At 44.3% G+C, this 16,084-nt stretch overlaps 1 protein-coding gene across 1 annotated transcript; it reads left to right on the top strand.

Moving 5' to 3' along the window:
- The first annotated feature begins 6,758 nt into the window (after positions 1–6,758).
- CNRIP1 (cannabinoid receptor interacting protein 1) lies at positions 6,759–12,683 on the top strand. The gene is made up of 3 exons (XM_086631097.1): positions 6,759–6,937; positions 7,639–7,783; positions 12,519–12,683. The coding sequence occupies exons 1-3, from the start codon at positions 6,759–6,761 to the stop codon at positions 12,681–12,683; spliced, it is 489 nt and encodes a 162-aa protein (XP_086487223.1).
- Positions 12,684–16,084: the final 3,401 nt, after the last annotated feature.

Genomic DNA, 16,084 nt, shown 5'->3' with positions numbered 1-16,084 from the left:
TTTCATTCCAGAGGTTCCATCTTTGCGAAAAGGTATACTTTTTTTTTGCTTTGATTGGATAACCCAAAAATACAGGTCAGAGACAACAACAATTCAAATTAAGTACCTTTCATTGCATGACTGGAAGCCAAACTACCCCTCTACTAGCCTCCTTAAGGCCATAATGCTAGAGAGCCTGGGGAGAGCATTAGAGACCAAGAACTGGCTCACAGTTAGCTCTTCCTTCTGTCTCTACCTTGCTGCCCTTCAGGCCTGAGGAAAGGAAACCTGTTCCCCAGCTGGAAGGGCTTATGAAGAACAAAGACAAAAGAATCTGCCAGCATTTTTCTCCCTGCAGGCAGCCTTTCCACAGGTTTTCCTGCTTGCTTGCTCCTGCTGGTTCAGTGTTTGTGTTGAGTCAGGATGACATGGCCCTGCACAATAAATTGATGATATCAAATGTCCAGGGACAGATCCTCTTCAATAGAGCACCTATATGACCTTACACTAAAAAGTGGTTTAATGTGAACAAAAAAGGATGCTGAGTCCACAATTTTGCAAAAGCTCAGTTTCTCATTTACCTGCATGAAAAGCCCCTGGAGGTGTGAAATGCCAACTCTAGACATCACGGCACCAAGCCAGTGACTCCAGAATTTACCATTAGCTACTCAAGCAACTCAGTATCAAAGCATAAAATCACCTCCATCCAATACTAGCTGGAAGCAATGACTTTTACAACGCTTCTATTCTCTATATTGCTTCTATCTCATCTTCAAAGTTCAGCTATTCCTTTTGCCTTTCTACCTTATGTGTCTGGAACAATCCTTTTCTTTTAACTGTGAGGCTTGGTTTCATTTATCACACATCACCACAGGGGAAAAAGCACTTCATCTTCCCCCGGGAAGAAACGTGCTGATCAGCCAAATTATTCATGTGAAACAAAATGGTCCTTAACCATACAGCAGCCATGGCAGAAGTGAGGGACAGCCTGGACTGCTGATGGATGTCATCTCTGTGCAGCCATTCCTAAAGAGCAGCACTGGGCATAAGAGAGAGGAAGAGCTGTATTTCTTCTAGCTCTCCAGAGGGAAGGATAGAGCTTTGTCTGGCAGAAAGAGACAGTAACCTGCATTGTGGAAACTTGCTATAACTTACCTTGTTCTCCCCATTTTTGTCCAAAGTAGGTCAAAGTGTATGATGCTGGATTAACAACATTTGTCACGATAGCTCAATCTGCAACAGAGCTGAATATCTTAGCTCACTTTACTGGTGAGTGATCTGTTCTTGCCCAGGAGATCTTGCTGCTGTATTTCCTCAGAAAATTCTGCGTTTTTTCTGCTACTTCAGGGTCCACTCCTGCAAGCATTAAAAAAAAAAAAAAAAAAAAAAAAATTGATTGATCACATTTATCTAAGCAAGGGATCTTGGGCGATTACACCGAAAATCAGAGCCATATCTTTGCAAATAAATGTGTCAGATGGAAGGAAGACAGGCGATTTCTCAGCTTGTTACATCAGCTTCACTGCTCTCTCTACTAGCCCTTGCATAGCTGTTCTTCAAACATGTTTGCTGTAAATGCCATAAGCCCACTCCATCTGCAACAGAGCACGAGTTCTCTGTAAACATGCACCTCTCCAGCAAATTAAGCTGCCTTTCCAGGGGAAATTAAGTCAAATGCTACATGCTCAAAATGATTGTCTACACTGGAAAAATAATATACACAAGTGGTTTGGCAAAGGGGATAAAGACTCAGTCTGGCTTACAGTTCAGTAAAACCCTTTCTCGCTTCTGTGCGGAGGCAGAGGTGTCAAAAGAATTACAGTATTAAATCGAGAGCTGGCAGGTGCAAGTCTCAGCACAATTCACTCCATACAGAATCACACATATGGCTATTTTTAGCGAATGAGAGACTGGCTTTGCATCCACTCCTTGAAGAGAAACCCCAAAATTGGAACATTTCCAAATTTAGCACTGTGTTAAGAAAGTAATCGGAGAGGGGCGAGCATGAAAAGACTATTACAAGTATTGTCCATGTCACCTTGGAATCTACATGCTGTGGGTTGGCTGTCACAAAAGAACCACCTTGTTCTGACCTCAAGGCACGTTTCATATACTTAATTATTGTGGAGCTACGCAGCAGGATTAGTGCATTAAGTGGGAAGGCCTGCACAAATGGCAACACTGAAAAGCTTATGCAGTTGACATCATGCAGAGAGTGATCATATTAAGTGGATGCAGCCAAAAGACCAAATGGACTTCTCTAGAATGTTTTCCAGACAAATTGGACCAGCACAAAGCATAGGCTGGGGCTTGTCTGTGTATAAGCTCTGACTTTTCATTGGATGCATCCAACCTCACCTTGAAGTACTTACCTCTCCCCTGCAGTAGTTCCCCACCAGTGAAACGTGCAGGCGATGTAGCCGCAGGGGGGAAGGCCTAGGCACACGAGAGAGGTCTTGGAGGATGAAGCTGCAGTGTGAGAAGACATTCCCAGTTCTGGGAAGAAAAAGAAGGACAAGAACAGCTGAGCGTGCTGGCTGCAGCTCACTTGAGGGACCTCACCACTCCCCGCAAAAGCACTAAGGGGTTTGCCAGGGCACAGGGAGGTGCTGCAATGTTCCTGCCCCAAGGGAAGGGAATTCGCTTAATGTACCTTACTGACTCCAGACAATAGGCTGGGAAGCCTCAGATGCCAGGGGAACAAAAGGTAAATTTGAAGGACTGGAAAAAACAAAACAAAACAAAACAAGCTGTTTTGCACTTTACAAAGACATTAAAGATTCTAACCCCCACCCCTCAAATGTATGTGTAGAGAATGGAGAAATAGACACAAATTTATCTCTCTGCTCCTGGAAGGAAATTACTGCTGCAGCTTAGGAGAAACTAGACCTGGTCCGAAGTCTATGATGATCTATTTAGCTTTGAATCTTGTAAAAGTCAGCACACTTGCTCTGTGCTCCTGGCAAAACCACACTGCCTCCTTCTTCCTGCAGGTATTTTGCTCCCCACAGAATATCAAGCAATTAATATCAGGTAACTGCAGCAGCCTGGGGGCTGCAACCCATAGAAAATCCCCATGGGGACTGGAAGAGCAGAGGTTTCTCTAGCCAAGGCACATCCCACCACCCTCTGTGAGGGAGCAGCCCATAGCATCAGGCACCTCCACGGGGATGTGCTGAGGTCAAGCTAGGCAGTCAGTCTGCAGATCAGGACCAAGAGCATCCATAGCTGGCTATGTCTGTGGCAGAACTGGAGACCAGCGCTCTTCAGCATAACTCAGGAAGAGACTGAAAGCCTAGGGCTGAGCTGAAATAGGGTCCATGGGCAGAGGTGTGGCTGAAGGCCCCAGGTGAGGCTGGTCAGATCCATTAAGGTGCGCAGTGACAAAACTAACCTCCCAGAAAGACTTAGCACAGGCAATGCCTCCCCTGATATACACTGATAAAGAACATCTGGTAGGATCAGATAAGTAAACACACTAACAGCATGCAAAGTTATCAGATTGATAAAAAGCAAGGCAATGCCCACATTCAAAACTGCCTCATCATAAATGTTCTACTCTCGCCATGTTTCACTTTCACATGGTAAAACAGTTACCCAGCCTATGCACACATGAGCCATAATATGATGCTTTTTTAGTTCTCCCTCATGTTTGCTGCTTTTTGCCATAATGGTCTGGAATAAAGTCACAGCCCGAGCTGTGTCCAGACAAAGATGATCATTCAGGCAGAAATAATAAGGGGAAAAAAAACTCGTTATAGATCTGACCTCTCATGTACTTGGGAAACTAATTGCAATCAATGTCTTCAGCTACACACAATTTACTGCAACATGATATGTCTGGCCTGTGAGGTGAGTAAAACTGATCCCTGGCAATGGCCATTATTCTTCACACACCACTTTAAGTGATACTATCAGATTCCCCATGTGTAAGGCCTCTGAGATTTTGTACTGAATTACATTTAAACTTACAGAAGCGGGAAATGCCGCAAGAAAAACTTTCAACAACCCACAAAGTGCAGCAGTTTCAGCAGAATATAATGAAAATGAGAATTCTCTTGCAATGAGCAAAAAAGACAGGGAGAAACGCACATGTGGTCGTCTTTTGTGGAGCTGTTACAAAACTTTGACAAAATAATCAAGATTTAATCAAGTAGAAAAGTTAGATAGAAAACTGAAAAGTAAAACGTATAAGTTAGGATTGTTAAGTCTAATGAGTAACTAGAGACTTCCCTAGGAAATTACTGGATCTTTCTATGTATTGTTTTAACCCAAGGAACCACGGATACCTCATCACCCAGCTACGGCATTTTTCTATGCTTTGTTTTAAGAAGTTAAGGAGACTGTCACGGACACCAGTTATGCTGCTTGGAAACTCCCTTGCGCCTTCCCATCTTAATTTGAGTATCAAGGATTCTAATTAGTAAAATTAAGTAGAACGATTGTTATAGAATAAGATTATTGATAAGGTATTATAGCTAGTAAAACCAATCACTTTAAAGGTCAAATTTTAGGCAATTTTATGTAAAAGAACTTATGTAACAATGACTCAACAAAATAAGTGTATAAAAACCTATGGATTTTGATGCTAAGGTGGACACGCTTGGACGGAGCTATCCCCCGTGCCCCCCAGCGCTGGAATAAAGGAGTGCCTGTTTATCTGCTTTGTGGAGATGAATTTTCTCCCCAGCTGCTAGCAGTTTTACTGGTAACAGAGCCATACTGTTACAAGATACGTGTCCATATATAGCAGCTGCATCCTCATCTGAAAACCTGTACATACCACTTGATTGCCTGATAACTTCCAAGACATTTTCAAGACCATTCATTGTTGACCTAGACAAGGGTTGGAAGGATTCATTTGAACCACTTTTGGTGTCTCCTTTCGAGGATCTTTAAAGTCAGCAAAGATCTTTGCAACAAGTTGAGTTCAGTGTATGATTCATGATGAAAAGTTGGCCCTCACTGCAGATAAGTAGCTCCTGCAACTTACTACTTTATTAGATGCAACTACTCTTTGATTAGGTACCCTTTGACAATATAAGAAACTTGGGTGACTCAAGAGCCCAAAAGATCCTTCCCATACATTGATGTTGATAACGCTGCTACTTCATCAAACACAGGAAACTGTTCGGGTTTTTTAACAGCGTTTTTTTCTCTCTTTACTGTTCAGTGGGAGAAGCAATGACCGCACTGTGTAACAACTTCCCTATAGGAGAGTCCCTGCTGTCAGTGACTGCTATTGGAAGAAGGATGCTACTTACAAAACTCATCATGTACACAGTTCCGAGAGGCAAGGATCATGCCCTGCCCTTATCTTTGTTGAAAACTTGCTGGCTGGACACATTATGAAGCCCATTCTTAGCTGGATACCTAACCAAGGTAAATAAAACAGGTTTGGTTTTTTTTTTCCACAGGTTAAGTTTTCAGCAGAATGTATTATTTTGCTTAATTTCACAATAAAATTAATTCACTAATTAACTTGCATGCACAAAGAAATGCAGCTGGGTAATGCTGTATCTTCCATTTGACTTAGCAGTACTACATCTTACCACCACGTGCACATCCCATCTCTAGAAAAACAAAGAAAAGGTCAGGTCCAGTACAACGTGTAGGTGAGCTAGCTGTGAAATTGTCGTAACAAAATCATCAACCCTGTCATAATGTCCAATCAAATAAAAAAATATATTTGTGGCCCAAGTCCTGTGTCAGCCATAAAAATACTGCTGTTCTAACAGTAAACAAACACAAGTAATGGAAAGGATGCACAAATCTTCTGCTCCTGGGTTAAAAGCAACCTCTAACTGTCAGATAGGAATGAGACCTGCGGAGACTTGGAACTATGGTGCAACTTCCAGTTTCAAAGATCTTTCTCCTTGAAGAAACGGTACCAGCCACAGGTAAAGAGTAGTATCAGACCTGACGAAACGAGATTTGATCTGATATTGCAATTACAGTGGTGTGTTTGTTGTTGGGTTTTTTTTTTTTTTTTTCTATTAAAATAAGATTGCTATAAGTCAATAAAAATCCCAGTAGAAAACCCGAACCAAATAATGACGTCGGCAGTCAACTTCAGGGCGCAAGAACCTGACTCTCGGTCTGGGCACGGTGGCTCACAAAAACCTTTCCCTGCTCAGGGAGAAGAGGCACAAGCTCTCTGCCCTCCCCTCCCTCTCGGGCACCTCCGGCTCCTCCGTGCCGCTACGCAGACGCTTCAGCCCACCGCAGAGGGCTCGCTCGGCCCGCGGGAGCCGGCTCCTGGCGGTGCGGGATCACGGGGGGATCCGGCGGGATCCCCGCGCGCTGCCCGCCGGCGGCGGAGCCCCGCGGGGCGCGCGCTGCCCGCGCCGCTGTCCGCGCCCGTGGTGCTGAACGGCGGCGGCGGGGCGGGGCCCGCCCGGCCCGGGCCCCCCGCGCTCCCTCCGGGACTAACGGCGGGATTAAAACTGCGGTAATCGGGGACGGATTAATTCCCTGGAAACCGGCTGCAATCTGAGCGGCTGCAAACGTCCCCCAATCCGGGAGATGGGGCGGGGGGGGCGGAGGCATCCACCGCCCAGATGCTGCGCCGCGATTAGGGGGAGGGAAAAAAAAACACCGAATATATCATCCGCCGCTTTTGGGAAGGGCTGGGCTGGTTGGGATCCGTCGGCCCCTCCTCTTCCTCCTCCCTCCTCCTCTTCCTCTCCCTCGCAGCCGCGCTCTCGTCTCCCGGCCAGCCGCCTTCCGCGGAGGGGGCGAGACGAGCGCAGAGCCCGCAGCCCCCGCGACGACGAGCCATGGGCGACATCCCCGGCCTCGTCCGAATCAGCGTCTCCCTCAAAATCCAGCCCAACGACGGGGCGGTGTATTTCAAGGTGGACGGGCAGCGCTTCGGCCAGAACCGCACCATCAAGCTGCTGACCGGGGCCAAGTACAAGATCGAGGTGGCCCTCCGGCCCGGCACCGTCCAGGCCACGTAAGCGCAGCCTCCCTGCTCGGGGCGGCTCCCCCGCCCTCCCTCCTTCCCCGCTGCTTTATTTTTAGAGGTTTAATGTTTTTTCCTGGCAGGCTGACAGCACGGGGTTTCCGTGATTTCTCCCTCCCCGCCCTTTCGCTTTGGTGGCCCCATTTCTAGGTCCCTGGCCAGCTGTTCCCGGTGCTTTGCCCGGCTGGCTCGGGAGAGAGGCCGGGTTTGGGAGTCGCTTCCTTCCCTCTCCCTCCCCTCCCTCTCCCGGAGCTCTTTCAAGCCCAGCTCCTTTTCTCCCTCCTTCCCCGCGGTTTGCCCTAGAGGCAGAGGGAAGAGGCCTCTGGCATGTCAGGGATGCATCATGCCCAAGCCTCGCTGCAGCACCAGAGAGTGGGACCAGTGAGGACGCAGATGAGGAACCAGCTCTGGGTGGAGGGGCAGCCCTGGCGAAGAGATTTGGACTAACCTCTCCCCATCTACTCGTAATCAGATCCCTCCTCCCTTTCCTTTCTACACTTTCCCTGGCTGACTGCAGAGCCCTGGCATTTTTCAGGAGCCCCAGTGAGTCAGCAGCACCTGCAGGTCTGCTAAAATCCCCGAAGCATCCCTCAGCACAGAGGCTGCCAGGCTGCAAGCCCGTACACTGTCTCTGAGCTGCCAGGGAAGGGGCATGCAGGGCTGCTGAAAGGCTGGATCTCGTTTCTTTCCAGGACAATGGGCATCGGGGGCGTCAATGTCCCGCTGGAGGAGAAATCGAGGGATGCACAGGTGGCCTCTTACATAGGAATCTACGACACAGAAGGGGTGCCCCACACCAAGAGCGGGGAGAGACAACCCATCCAGGTCAACATGCAGGTATGAGGTTCTCCACACAGTGGGAGCCTGGCATGGGAAGACAAGGGAGGGCAGCAGAGGGTTGACTCCCAGGGAGAGGTGGGGAGGTGAAATATTCCAGAGCAAAGTCTGATCACAGCTGCTGCCCTCCTCTTTGCTTTGCATCAGCCAGAGCATAGCTGGAAAATACAAGCCCTCCTTCCCAAGGGGAAGCCAAGAGAGCAACAAAGGCCAGGAAGTAGGAGGGCGATTTCTAGAGACCTGCAAAGCCCTTTGGGGTGTTGCAGCAGAAAGAAACACGAGCTGAACTTCTTGCCTCTTCTGCAGGACATATTACAGACTTCAGGCCACTCCCACCAAGGTCTCTGGCTAGGAATCCAATCCCAAGCCCTCGGCATGCAGGGAACCTCCTTTTGCCTGCCAGCACTGCCAGTTTTTTTTGAGCAGACTATGCCCCAAGCACAAGGGATGACTACTCTCCCCTTCACCTGTCATCTGTAGGATGCCTCAGGGCCTGCCAGAGGCTGAAAGCATGGGTGAGAACACCACCCCCTGCCTCCAAGCCTGTCTTCTCACTTTCTTTCCCCATATACTTCCATTATCACCTTATCTCTGCACCTGCAAACCTAAGTTCTTACTCAAGTGGCTCCTCACCCCAACCTTAGAGAAGCTCCAAGGGCCAGAATCAGCACATGCCATGGCCCCAAAGTGAGATGACAAAGGCTCAAGCCTGTAAGGCAGCAGAGCTGACAGAAGACTGGAAAAACCTCCATAGCACTTTTTGAGTAGCGTTTGGGGTGCAGCAGGAGATTTGTTTTGGCTTTGGTTTGGTGTTTTTTTTCCCCTCTGCTTATTACAGTTGAGAGGCATTCCTGCTGTTTACTCTATCCCTCCTGTACCAAAAAGGGGAAATGAGGCAGTAAGCCATCTTCATCTGAAGCTCTTTCAAGGGTCTGTTCCAATTTGTACAAGTTTAGGATCATGCCAAGCCCATCGGATTTTGGCTTTTTCTTACATTTGCTCACTGCACTCAATATTTCATCTTGATCTTCACTATTTTTTTTCTGGAATCATCATTTAGCATGGCAATCCCCTTCTGAATAAGAACTGTAACATCTCCATTTGGAGCTTCTAATAATTACAGCATGTGTAACTTAATTTTGGAGACCCATATCACATTAACAGTTACCACTTCATCATCTTAGGTTAATAAGACTACCATGAAGCATTTGTCCATGTTAATCGCTTTTCTATAGTCACCTCCTTTTAACACCCAGGAAAACCAAACACCCAGTACGACTTCTCAATCAGCCGAACAAGGCTGCTGGATGCCACTGTTGAGTATTGCAGTTGTATTTCACAATGTCCTTATACCAGGAGGTGAAAGGACATTGCTCCCAAAAACCCATCAGCTGCTCTGACTAAAAACCACCAGCTGCTTTGACTAGGGCATCTCTATTTTGGTAGCCACACGGATGGTACCCTCAAGCATAGCACTGATGTGAACGCTGTAAATCTGGAAGGTTAACTTTTCATACGGAGAAAACCAAGTCAAGTCACAAATGAAGTCATCCCAAGAAACGCAAAGAGGGTCTGATTTTCAGATACAAGCTCCAAGCTGGTTTGTTGCAGCATTAGAATGAGTAGCCACAATATTTGTCCAAACAGTGGCTTTTACAAATCAAATCCTGAGATGCTAACCGTGAAAATAACAGGATTTGCAAGTAGGTCCTCAAGCCCTTTTAGGATTTGATCTTGATAGATCAGTTCTTCAATGCAGGCTTAGATGTCCACAGTTGATACTTTTAAGTATCAAATACAGGGAATTCAACAGGGCTTTAGATGTTTAACTCATCATTTAGCTGCTTAGCTATACAGAGCCGTAACAGATTTAGAGAACAGCCTCAGACACCTCGGCCTGAAAACTGCTTCTAATACCAACTTCCTGAATCTTCAAAACTGGGCTTACAGTACACAGCTTTAAATTTTCCCATTTCCTTCTACTATGAGGAACTTCTGCCTCCACTTCCTTTTCTAGAACAGGCAGGATCCTGATGCCTCCTGCGAAGATAAGGGCACTATTTAAGGCATAAAATCTGAACTCACATTAGAAATAGACTGTGATGTCACTCCTGCAGTTAAAAATCGGTCTGATATTGCCAATTTAATGCATAAATCCAGGAAGTCCATAAGAATTTACTTCCCATCTGCTTTAAAACTTTAAACAATTCTTTGTGCTCCTACTCTAACTGGCTGGTAGATGTCTTACATGTATAAACTATGGCTGTGACAGGTGAAACAGTAATCCCATTTCTGAGCTCCAGAATCTGAGGATGCATTTGTTACCTGAATGCTCAGGTATGCACACTATCCAGAAACTGCTGAACTGCAAATGCTGTAAACTAAGTTAGAAACCTCACTTTGGATCTCATTTTATTCTTGGTTAGACTAGATTAAGATTGAATAAAGAAGCCAGACCTCCATTCCCACAATAAATAGCCATCGAATCATCCTAGCATGCAAATTCAGAGGGAATGATTAAATCCCTATTCATGCCTGTAGCAGTGGATGATAGAGAACAGCAGACAGGGAAATAGGCTTCTAAGCCTGACCTACAAAGAGCAGAGCCATCTCTCCTTCCTGGGAAGCCTGTATACAGGCCCAGTGGAGAAGCCAGGATCCAGCTGCAGGAGCCACAGGAATTCAGGGGAGCTCTGAGGATGCAGAATGTGCATTATGCCACAGAGCTGCTGCATCTGCTAAGTACTGGACTGGGGGGTAGGCACATGGCAGTAGAAAAGCTCTGCAATAAATTCTTTCCTTCTCCTGGAATCCACAGCAGCCAAACTACTCAGAGCAGCTCAGCAAACTGGGTCATTGGAGGAAGACAGAATTTGTTTTCTTGTCTTGTTGGATTCAGATCCTCCATACATCAATGAAATGAAATGCTGCTCTTGTATCATATCCCCTTCTACAAATGCTATTAGAAATGCCTCTTCTTCCTCAGTTTCCAGACTGAGGGTGGCTGATGCTCCTCTGACAATTTCTCTGTGTGGATTGTGCACGGTAACATCCAGTGTGCTTAACCTCTACTGTCTTACATTATGAGTGTATCGGGATTATTATCAGAGATGATTAATTAAAAAAATAATCCTTAATTAAGGTTTTAGTTGCTGGGAGAGATAAGATAGCCTATATATCTGATTCTCTTTGTCAAAGGAAGTGGCAGAAATATTTCAGCCTACTCCTTTAAGGTAACGCTTGCAACTGGAGCCAAATAAAAACCTTCCACTGACAGCACGCAGCAACTCCTGCTGTTGTCAAGGCTAAATTTAAGTTACCACAGTGGGCTGTGGCAAGGCTTAAAGCAATGTCCATTGCACAGCAGCAGCTTACAAACCACATCTTGAATTAAAAAATAAAAATGTACGTCCTTCTGGAAAAAAAAACAGATACAGAAAGCTCTGCTTGCAACTCCCTGAGTCGCTGTGTAGAAGGGCTTTCACACTGACTTTGCAAGTGTAATTATAATAAGCAGATGATCAAAGGTCAGCTCCCAGGCACATGATGAGAATGGAAAATAGTCAAGTGAAGGAGCTGTCATTGAAGCGAGCGATGGAAATATTTAAAAGGAAAAAATGTTGAAGAACAGAGTGTTGTTCAGTAGCGCTGAATCCACTAAAATCTTCTAACAACATAACACAATCAACAAACCATACTACTGGGCCAACAACAATGCATATAGGCTTCATCCCCACACTTTGGACTCTCCACAAGGTCTCAAGGCACAGGAACTCAAATTTTACATCATCATAACTGAAGTCATGATCTATCCTTGTAAGCTTCATTCACAGGGTTTTTCTGATACTGCAAGGGTATCTAGCAATGGCTTCAAAAAGTGAGAGATTTTATTTTATAGAACTTAGTATAGCCATAGCCTCATTCACTTGAAAGCTACACATGCAATCAGACAACCTGCAGTCAGTGTCTCACATCCCTTCACTGTATTACTTATCTGCTAACGTGCTGATCATCTCCTTTCTAGCCTCTATTACTCATACCTAAGTTTGAAAAGCTGCACTATCACAGTGCGACTAGCAGTTACAGAAATGCACAAAGGAGAACTTCTGCTGCTGAAGTTTTGTGTAAAATGCAGAAAAGAATCCCAGAGAAGGAGTAAGTGGTCTTTTACCAGCATGTCTCAGTCAAGACACTGCAGACACAAGGTTAGGAAATACAGACATTAAAGATTTCCGATTGAGCAAAAGAAGGAATCTTCCCAGTCGTAACTGCAGCCTCTAGGTATGGTACAGAGGTGAAGTGATGGCCAGCATCAGTACAGATCGCTGCTCCGTGATATGCATATACAAACCACTTTGAGACCATCATGCCAACTACTGCTGTGGCATCTTACAAAGGATTACAGCTTTGATTCTTGCTGTTGGTAACATTTTACCCATATGAGAACTTGAACATTTTTACTCCCTTGCCTTTCCCAGATACCAGTGCAAGAGGACAGTACATGGAGAATCTGGTCCTTCATGTTTTGTGTGTGCCTGGGCACAAAAGACTTTATGACTGCTAGAGCAGGCTTTACAGATCTTTGATTTATTGACTTGCGGAACAGTAACCCTTATATCAGCTGGTTTACATCCTGCAGTTTAACAGTGTTGTTTAACAGTGTTGTTTCTCATTAAGAGGGAGAAACCAATAAAATAATCAGCTCACTAACACTGATATTCCCTCTTCCTCACAGTTTAACGACATTGGCGTTTTTGAAACAGTCTGGCAAGTCAAATTCTACAACTACCACAAACGGGATCATTGCCAATGGGGAAACAGTTTCGGCAGTATTGAGTACGAATGCAAACCAAACGAAACGCGCAGTCTGATGTGGATCAATAAAGAGACCTTCCACTGAAGAGATGTGAAACCAATACTGCTGGACAATCTCCCTAAAGAAAAATCTACCTTTTTAAACCAGCAACAAGCCTTAACCAAGGCATACTGTAACATTGCTTTGTTCCAGAAGGTTCCAACAACTATGCTGTATATACAGGTGGTGCCACTAAAATCTTTGCCTATTACTGTATTTTAAGTTTACTATGGCATCTGCTATATTCTTTATCCGTCACCCTGAGAACACTGTAAAGTTCATGGTAAAGAATATCTGATAGTTGGATAGAAAGTCATACCATCATAATATTGTCGTAAGTATTTGGATTATGCCCACTAAACAGTTCCACTAGAGGTAACAACTTTTGTAAGCTGTTTTGCTTTATTGCTTAGAATTTGGATGCAACATCTCATCAGTGATTTCTGTATTTATATTTGTGTTTGCTCCTAAATCGGTGTGCTCCTTCAAGCATTTTGTCATACATGTCATCCCAGTGGACAGCAAAAAGTGCAAATTATGGATATTTGTAGGTTTAGCTAAATGGCAGCTACTGCACTGTTGATATTGTGTTTTCATGCCAGGGGATTTGGAAACTCATTCTCCCTGTAAGATATTCTGTGAAGTTTGCTAATTTACTAAATCTCTCAAAATAGGATTCTTCATTAAGTTTCCCAGTCTCTGAAATAACTTTAGGAAACAGTATAAAATGTGCTAACCTGAATGAAGGAAAAGCAGCTGTGGTATCAAAACCATCTAACAACATGGGTAATATCTATCTTAAAATCATACAGTATTCTTGAAAGATATAGCAGCCATACTTAATTTAGTTCTTAGAGTAAGAGTTCTGAGGGTAATCTCCATTTTTGTTTTAATGACACATTCCACAAATCAGTGAAATCCTGCAAATCAACTTTTTCAAGCCTGACCACTGTATTATACCAAAATCGACAGGATTTCTAACCTGCACTCAGCAGTGTCAAGAGAGTGCAGATCCCAGTGCATGTTTATACATGCACTGCACTCTTTCAAACAGAGATGAGCATGTAAGCATTTGCATGGTTATGACTCAAGGTGCTACATAAACACTAAACCAGTGTTTAACACATACAGACAATGGAAGTCAAACATATCTTTTCCTTTGGTAAATAAAGCAGGGAAACAAATATACTGCCCCATCCCCAACTTGGGCTGAAGTAAGCTGTCGGTTCTTGCGTGTCTGTTAGTTCCTTTGTGAATAATTTGTAAATTGTATATGTAAATGGTAACCATGACTTTTGATCTTTGTAATAAAGGACTTCAACAATTTCTTCTCTAGTACGACCATCTAAATGAGTCAGAAATATTGTTAATCAAAAAAGGCAGTGGTTTTAAAAAAATCAGGCAGCAGAGGGTACATAGTCAGTGCTTTATGAGAATCCAAAATACGTCATAATCTTTACCCAAAGCTACTGTTTCTAGAAAATAGAGATCAAATGTGCTAGAATGCAGAGAATTAATGTGGTAACACTCAACAGAGCTTACTGATCAAATTCAACAGCATTTTGTTGCATTAACATAGTGTGGAAAGTAGAGATTCAGGACAGAAGTGAAACACCAAAGAAATATTTTCTTCCATTGAATTATTAATCAAAAAACTGGACTGTTTGCAGATTTCTACTGAGAAAAGAGCCTCACAGTAGCACTAATGTAATACACGGCTAGAGCAACAAGCTAGCCAGCTCCATCTCCACTTGGAGGCAATCTTACACAGGCAAATTTCACTGCAATGAAATTCTAGAAATAATCTGTGTTAACTTCTTTCCTAGACTTTTCCTAGACTACAGAAAGAATTCTTCAAAATGAAAAAAAAAATCAAATGGAACAAATTCAAATGACATCTGGACTTCAGACAGAAGTGTTATTGCCAGCGCTTCAGCAGAAGTTTCCAGATAACAGGCTTCAATGATACCAAACTTCCAGCTGTCAATCAATTCTATCTCTGCACTACTAGAAAGCTGGTTTATTCTGCAACAGTTGGCATACTTGGGTTCATTTTGTTTGTACAGATGAACGGAAAGCACATCAGCAAGAAATATGTATGACAAATTAACAGAGAAACTTCTGTCCTGCTAAAATTAAAATATGTAAGACAGGCTTTCACTTTGAGTTCAGCTTCTATGAAATCCTTGGCCCACAACGTCCTAGCTCTCCAGCACTGAAGAAATGTTACAATAAATAAATCTAGCCTATCCTGGCACAGGAGAGCTGTAATTCCCAGCTAGCTGAAAGCACCCTCATCCCAAGGTAACTCATGCCCATATTATAGAATCATAGAATGGTTTGGGTTGGAAGGGACCTCAAAGATCATCTAGTTCCAACCCCCCTGCCATGGGCAGGGAAACCCTCCACTACACCAGGCTGCCCAAAGCCTCATCCAACCTGTCCTTGAACACTTCCAGGGATGGGGCATCCACAACTGCTCTGGGCAACCTGTTCCAGTGCCTCACCACCCTCAGAGTGAAGAATTTCTTCCTTATATCTAATCTAAATCTGCCCTCTTTCAGTTTAAATCCATTGCCCTTTGTCCTATCACTACATGCCCTTGTAAAAAGTCCCTCTCCAGCTTTCCTGTAGGCCCCCTTTAAGTACTGGAAAGCTGCTATAAGATCACCCCGGAGCCTTCTCTTCTCCAGGCTGAACAGCCCCAACTCTCTCCACCTGTCAAATTAATGTCAAATAGGGCAGCTCTTTTCTTACATCCTAGCAAATCCTGTAGCAATTCAGTTCAAAGAGCAGCCAAGAAAGAGACTGCAGATGGAGAGAGTTGCTTTTATAGTGAAGGAGAGAAGAGCCAGACCAACGGCATCTTGCAGGCTCCGCATCCTGAGACTGAACATTGCTGCCCAGGATTGCAGCACCCGTTTTACAGACAGTGGCAGCAATAAAAAGGATGAGGATCCATTAACAGCTTATCTCGGGGAAAGTGTAAACGGCATTTATCAGCTGCTACAGCCTTCTCCCCTAGATGAGGTTTAAGCACACAGAAATGTGGCTGGATGGCCTTGCATTTTTCCTAAATAGAACTTTATTCACGTGGTGTTTGTTGAGTATCTGTGCCACCAGTGCTTATACTCTGCAAATGTAAAGCAAAATAGTCCCATCAACTTGCCCTTGCTCAACAAGTGCTTTGCTAACAAAGCAAATGCTTGTTCCTAGAAAAGGAGACTCCAAGACTTTAGCAGTTCCCTCAAAGTAATGTTTTGAATTTCTTTCATCCAGGACAACTCTGGTAAATATTCATACAGCTTGAGTCACTAAAAAAGTGTTGCTGTGACAGGCTGATGCATTGGATCAGCACATTTCATCTCCAGACAAGTTTGCTCTTTACACAGCTTTTTCTAATTAGTATTTCCATTTTTGTACAGAACTCCAAAATTCAGAACAGG

Source organism: Tauraco erythrolophus, chromosome 2, assembly GCF_009769465.1.
Source record: "Tauraco erythrolophus isolate bTauEry1 chromosome 2, bTauEry1.pri, whole genome shotgun sequence".
Taxonomy (NCBI): domain Eukaryota; kingdom Metazoa; phylum Chordata; class Aves; order Musophagiformes; family Musophagidae; genus Tauraco; species Tauraco erythrolophus.
The sequence above is the reverse complement of the archived record's forward strand: the minus strand, read 5'-3'. Positions and strand labels throughout refer to the sequence as shown.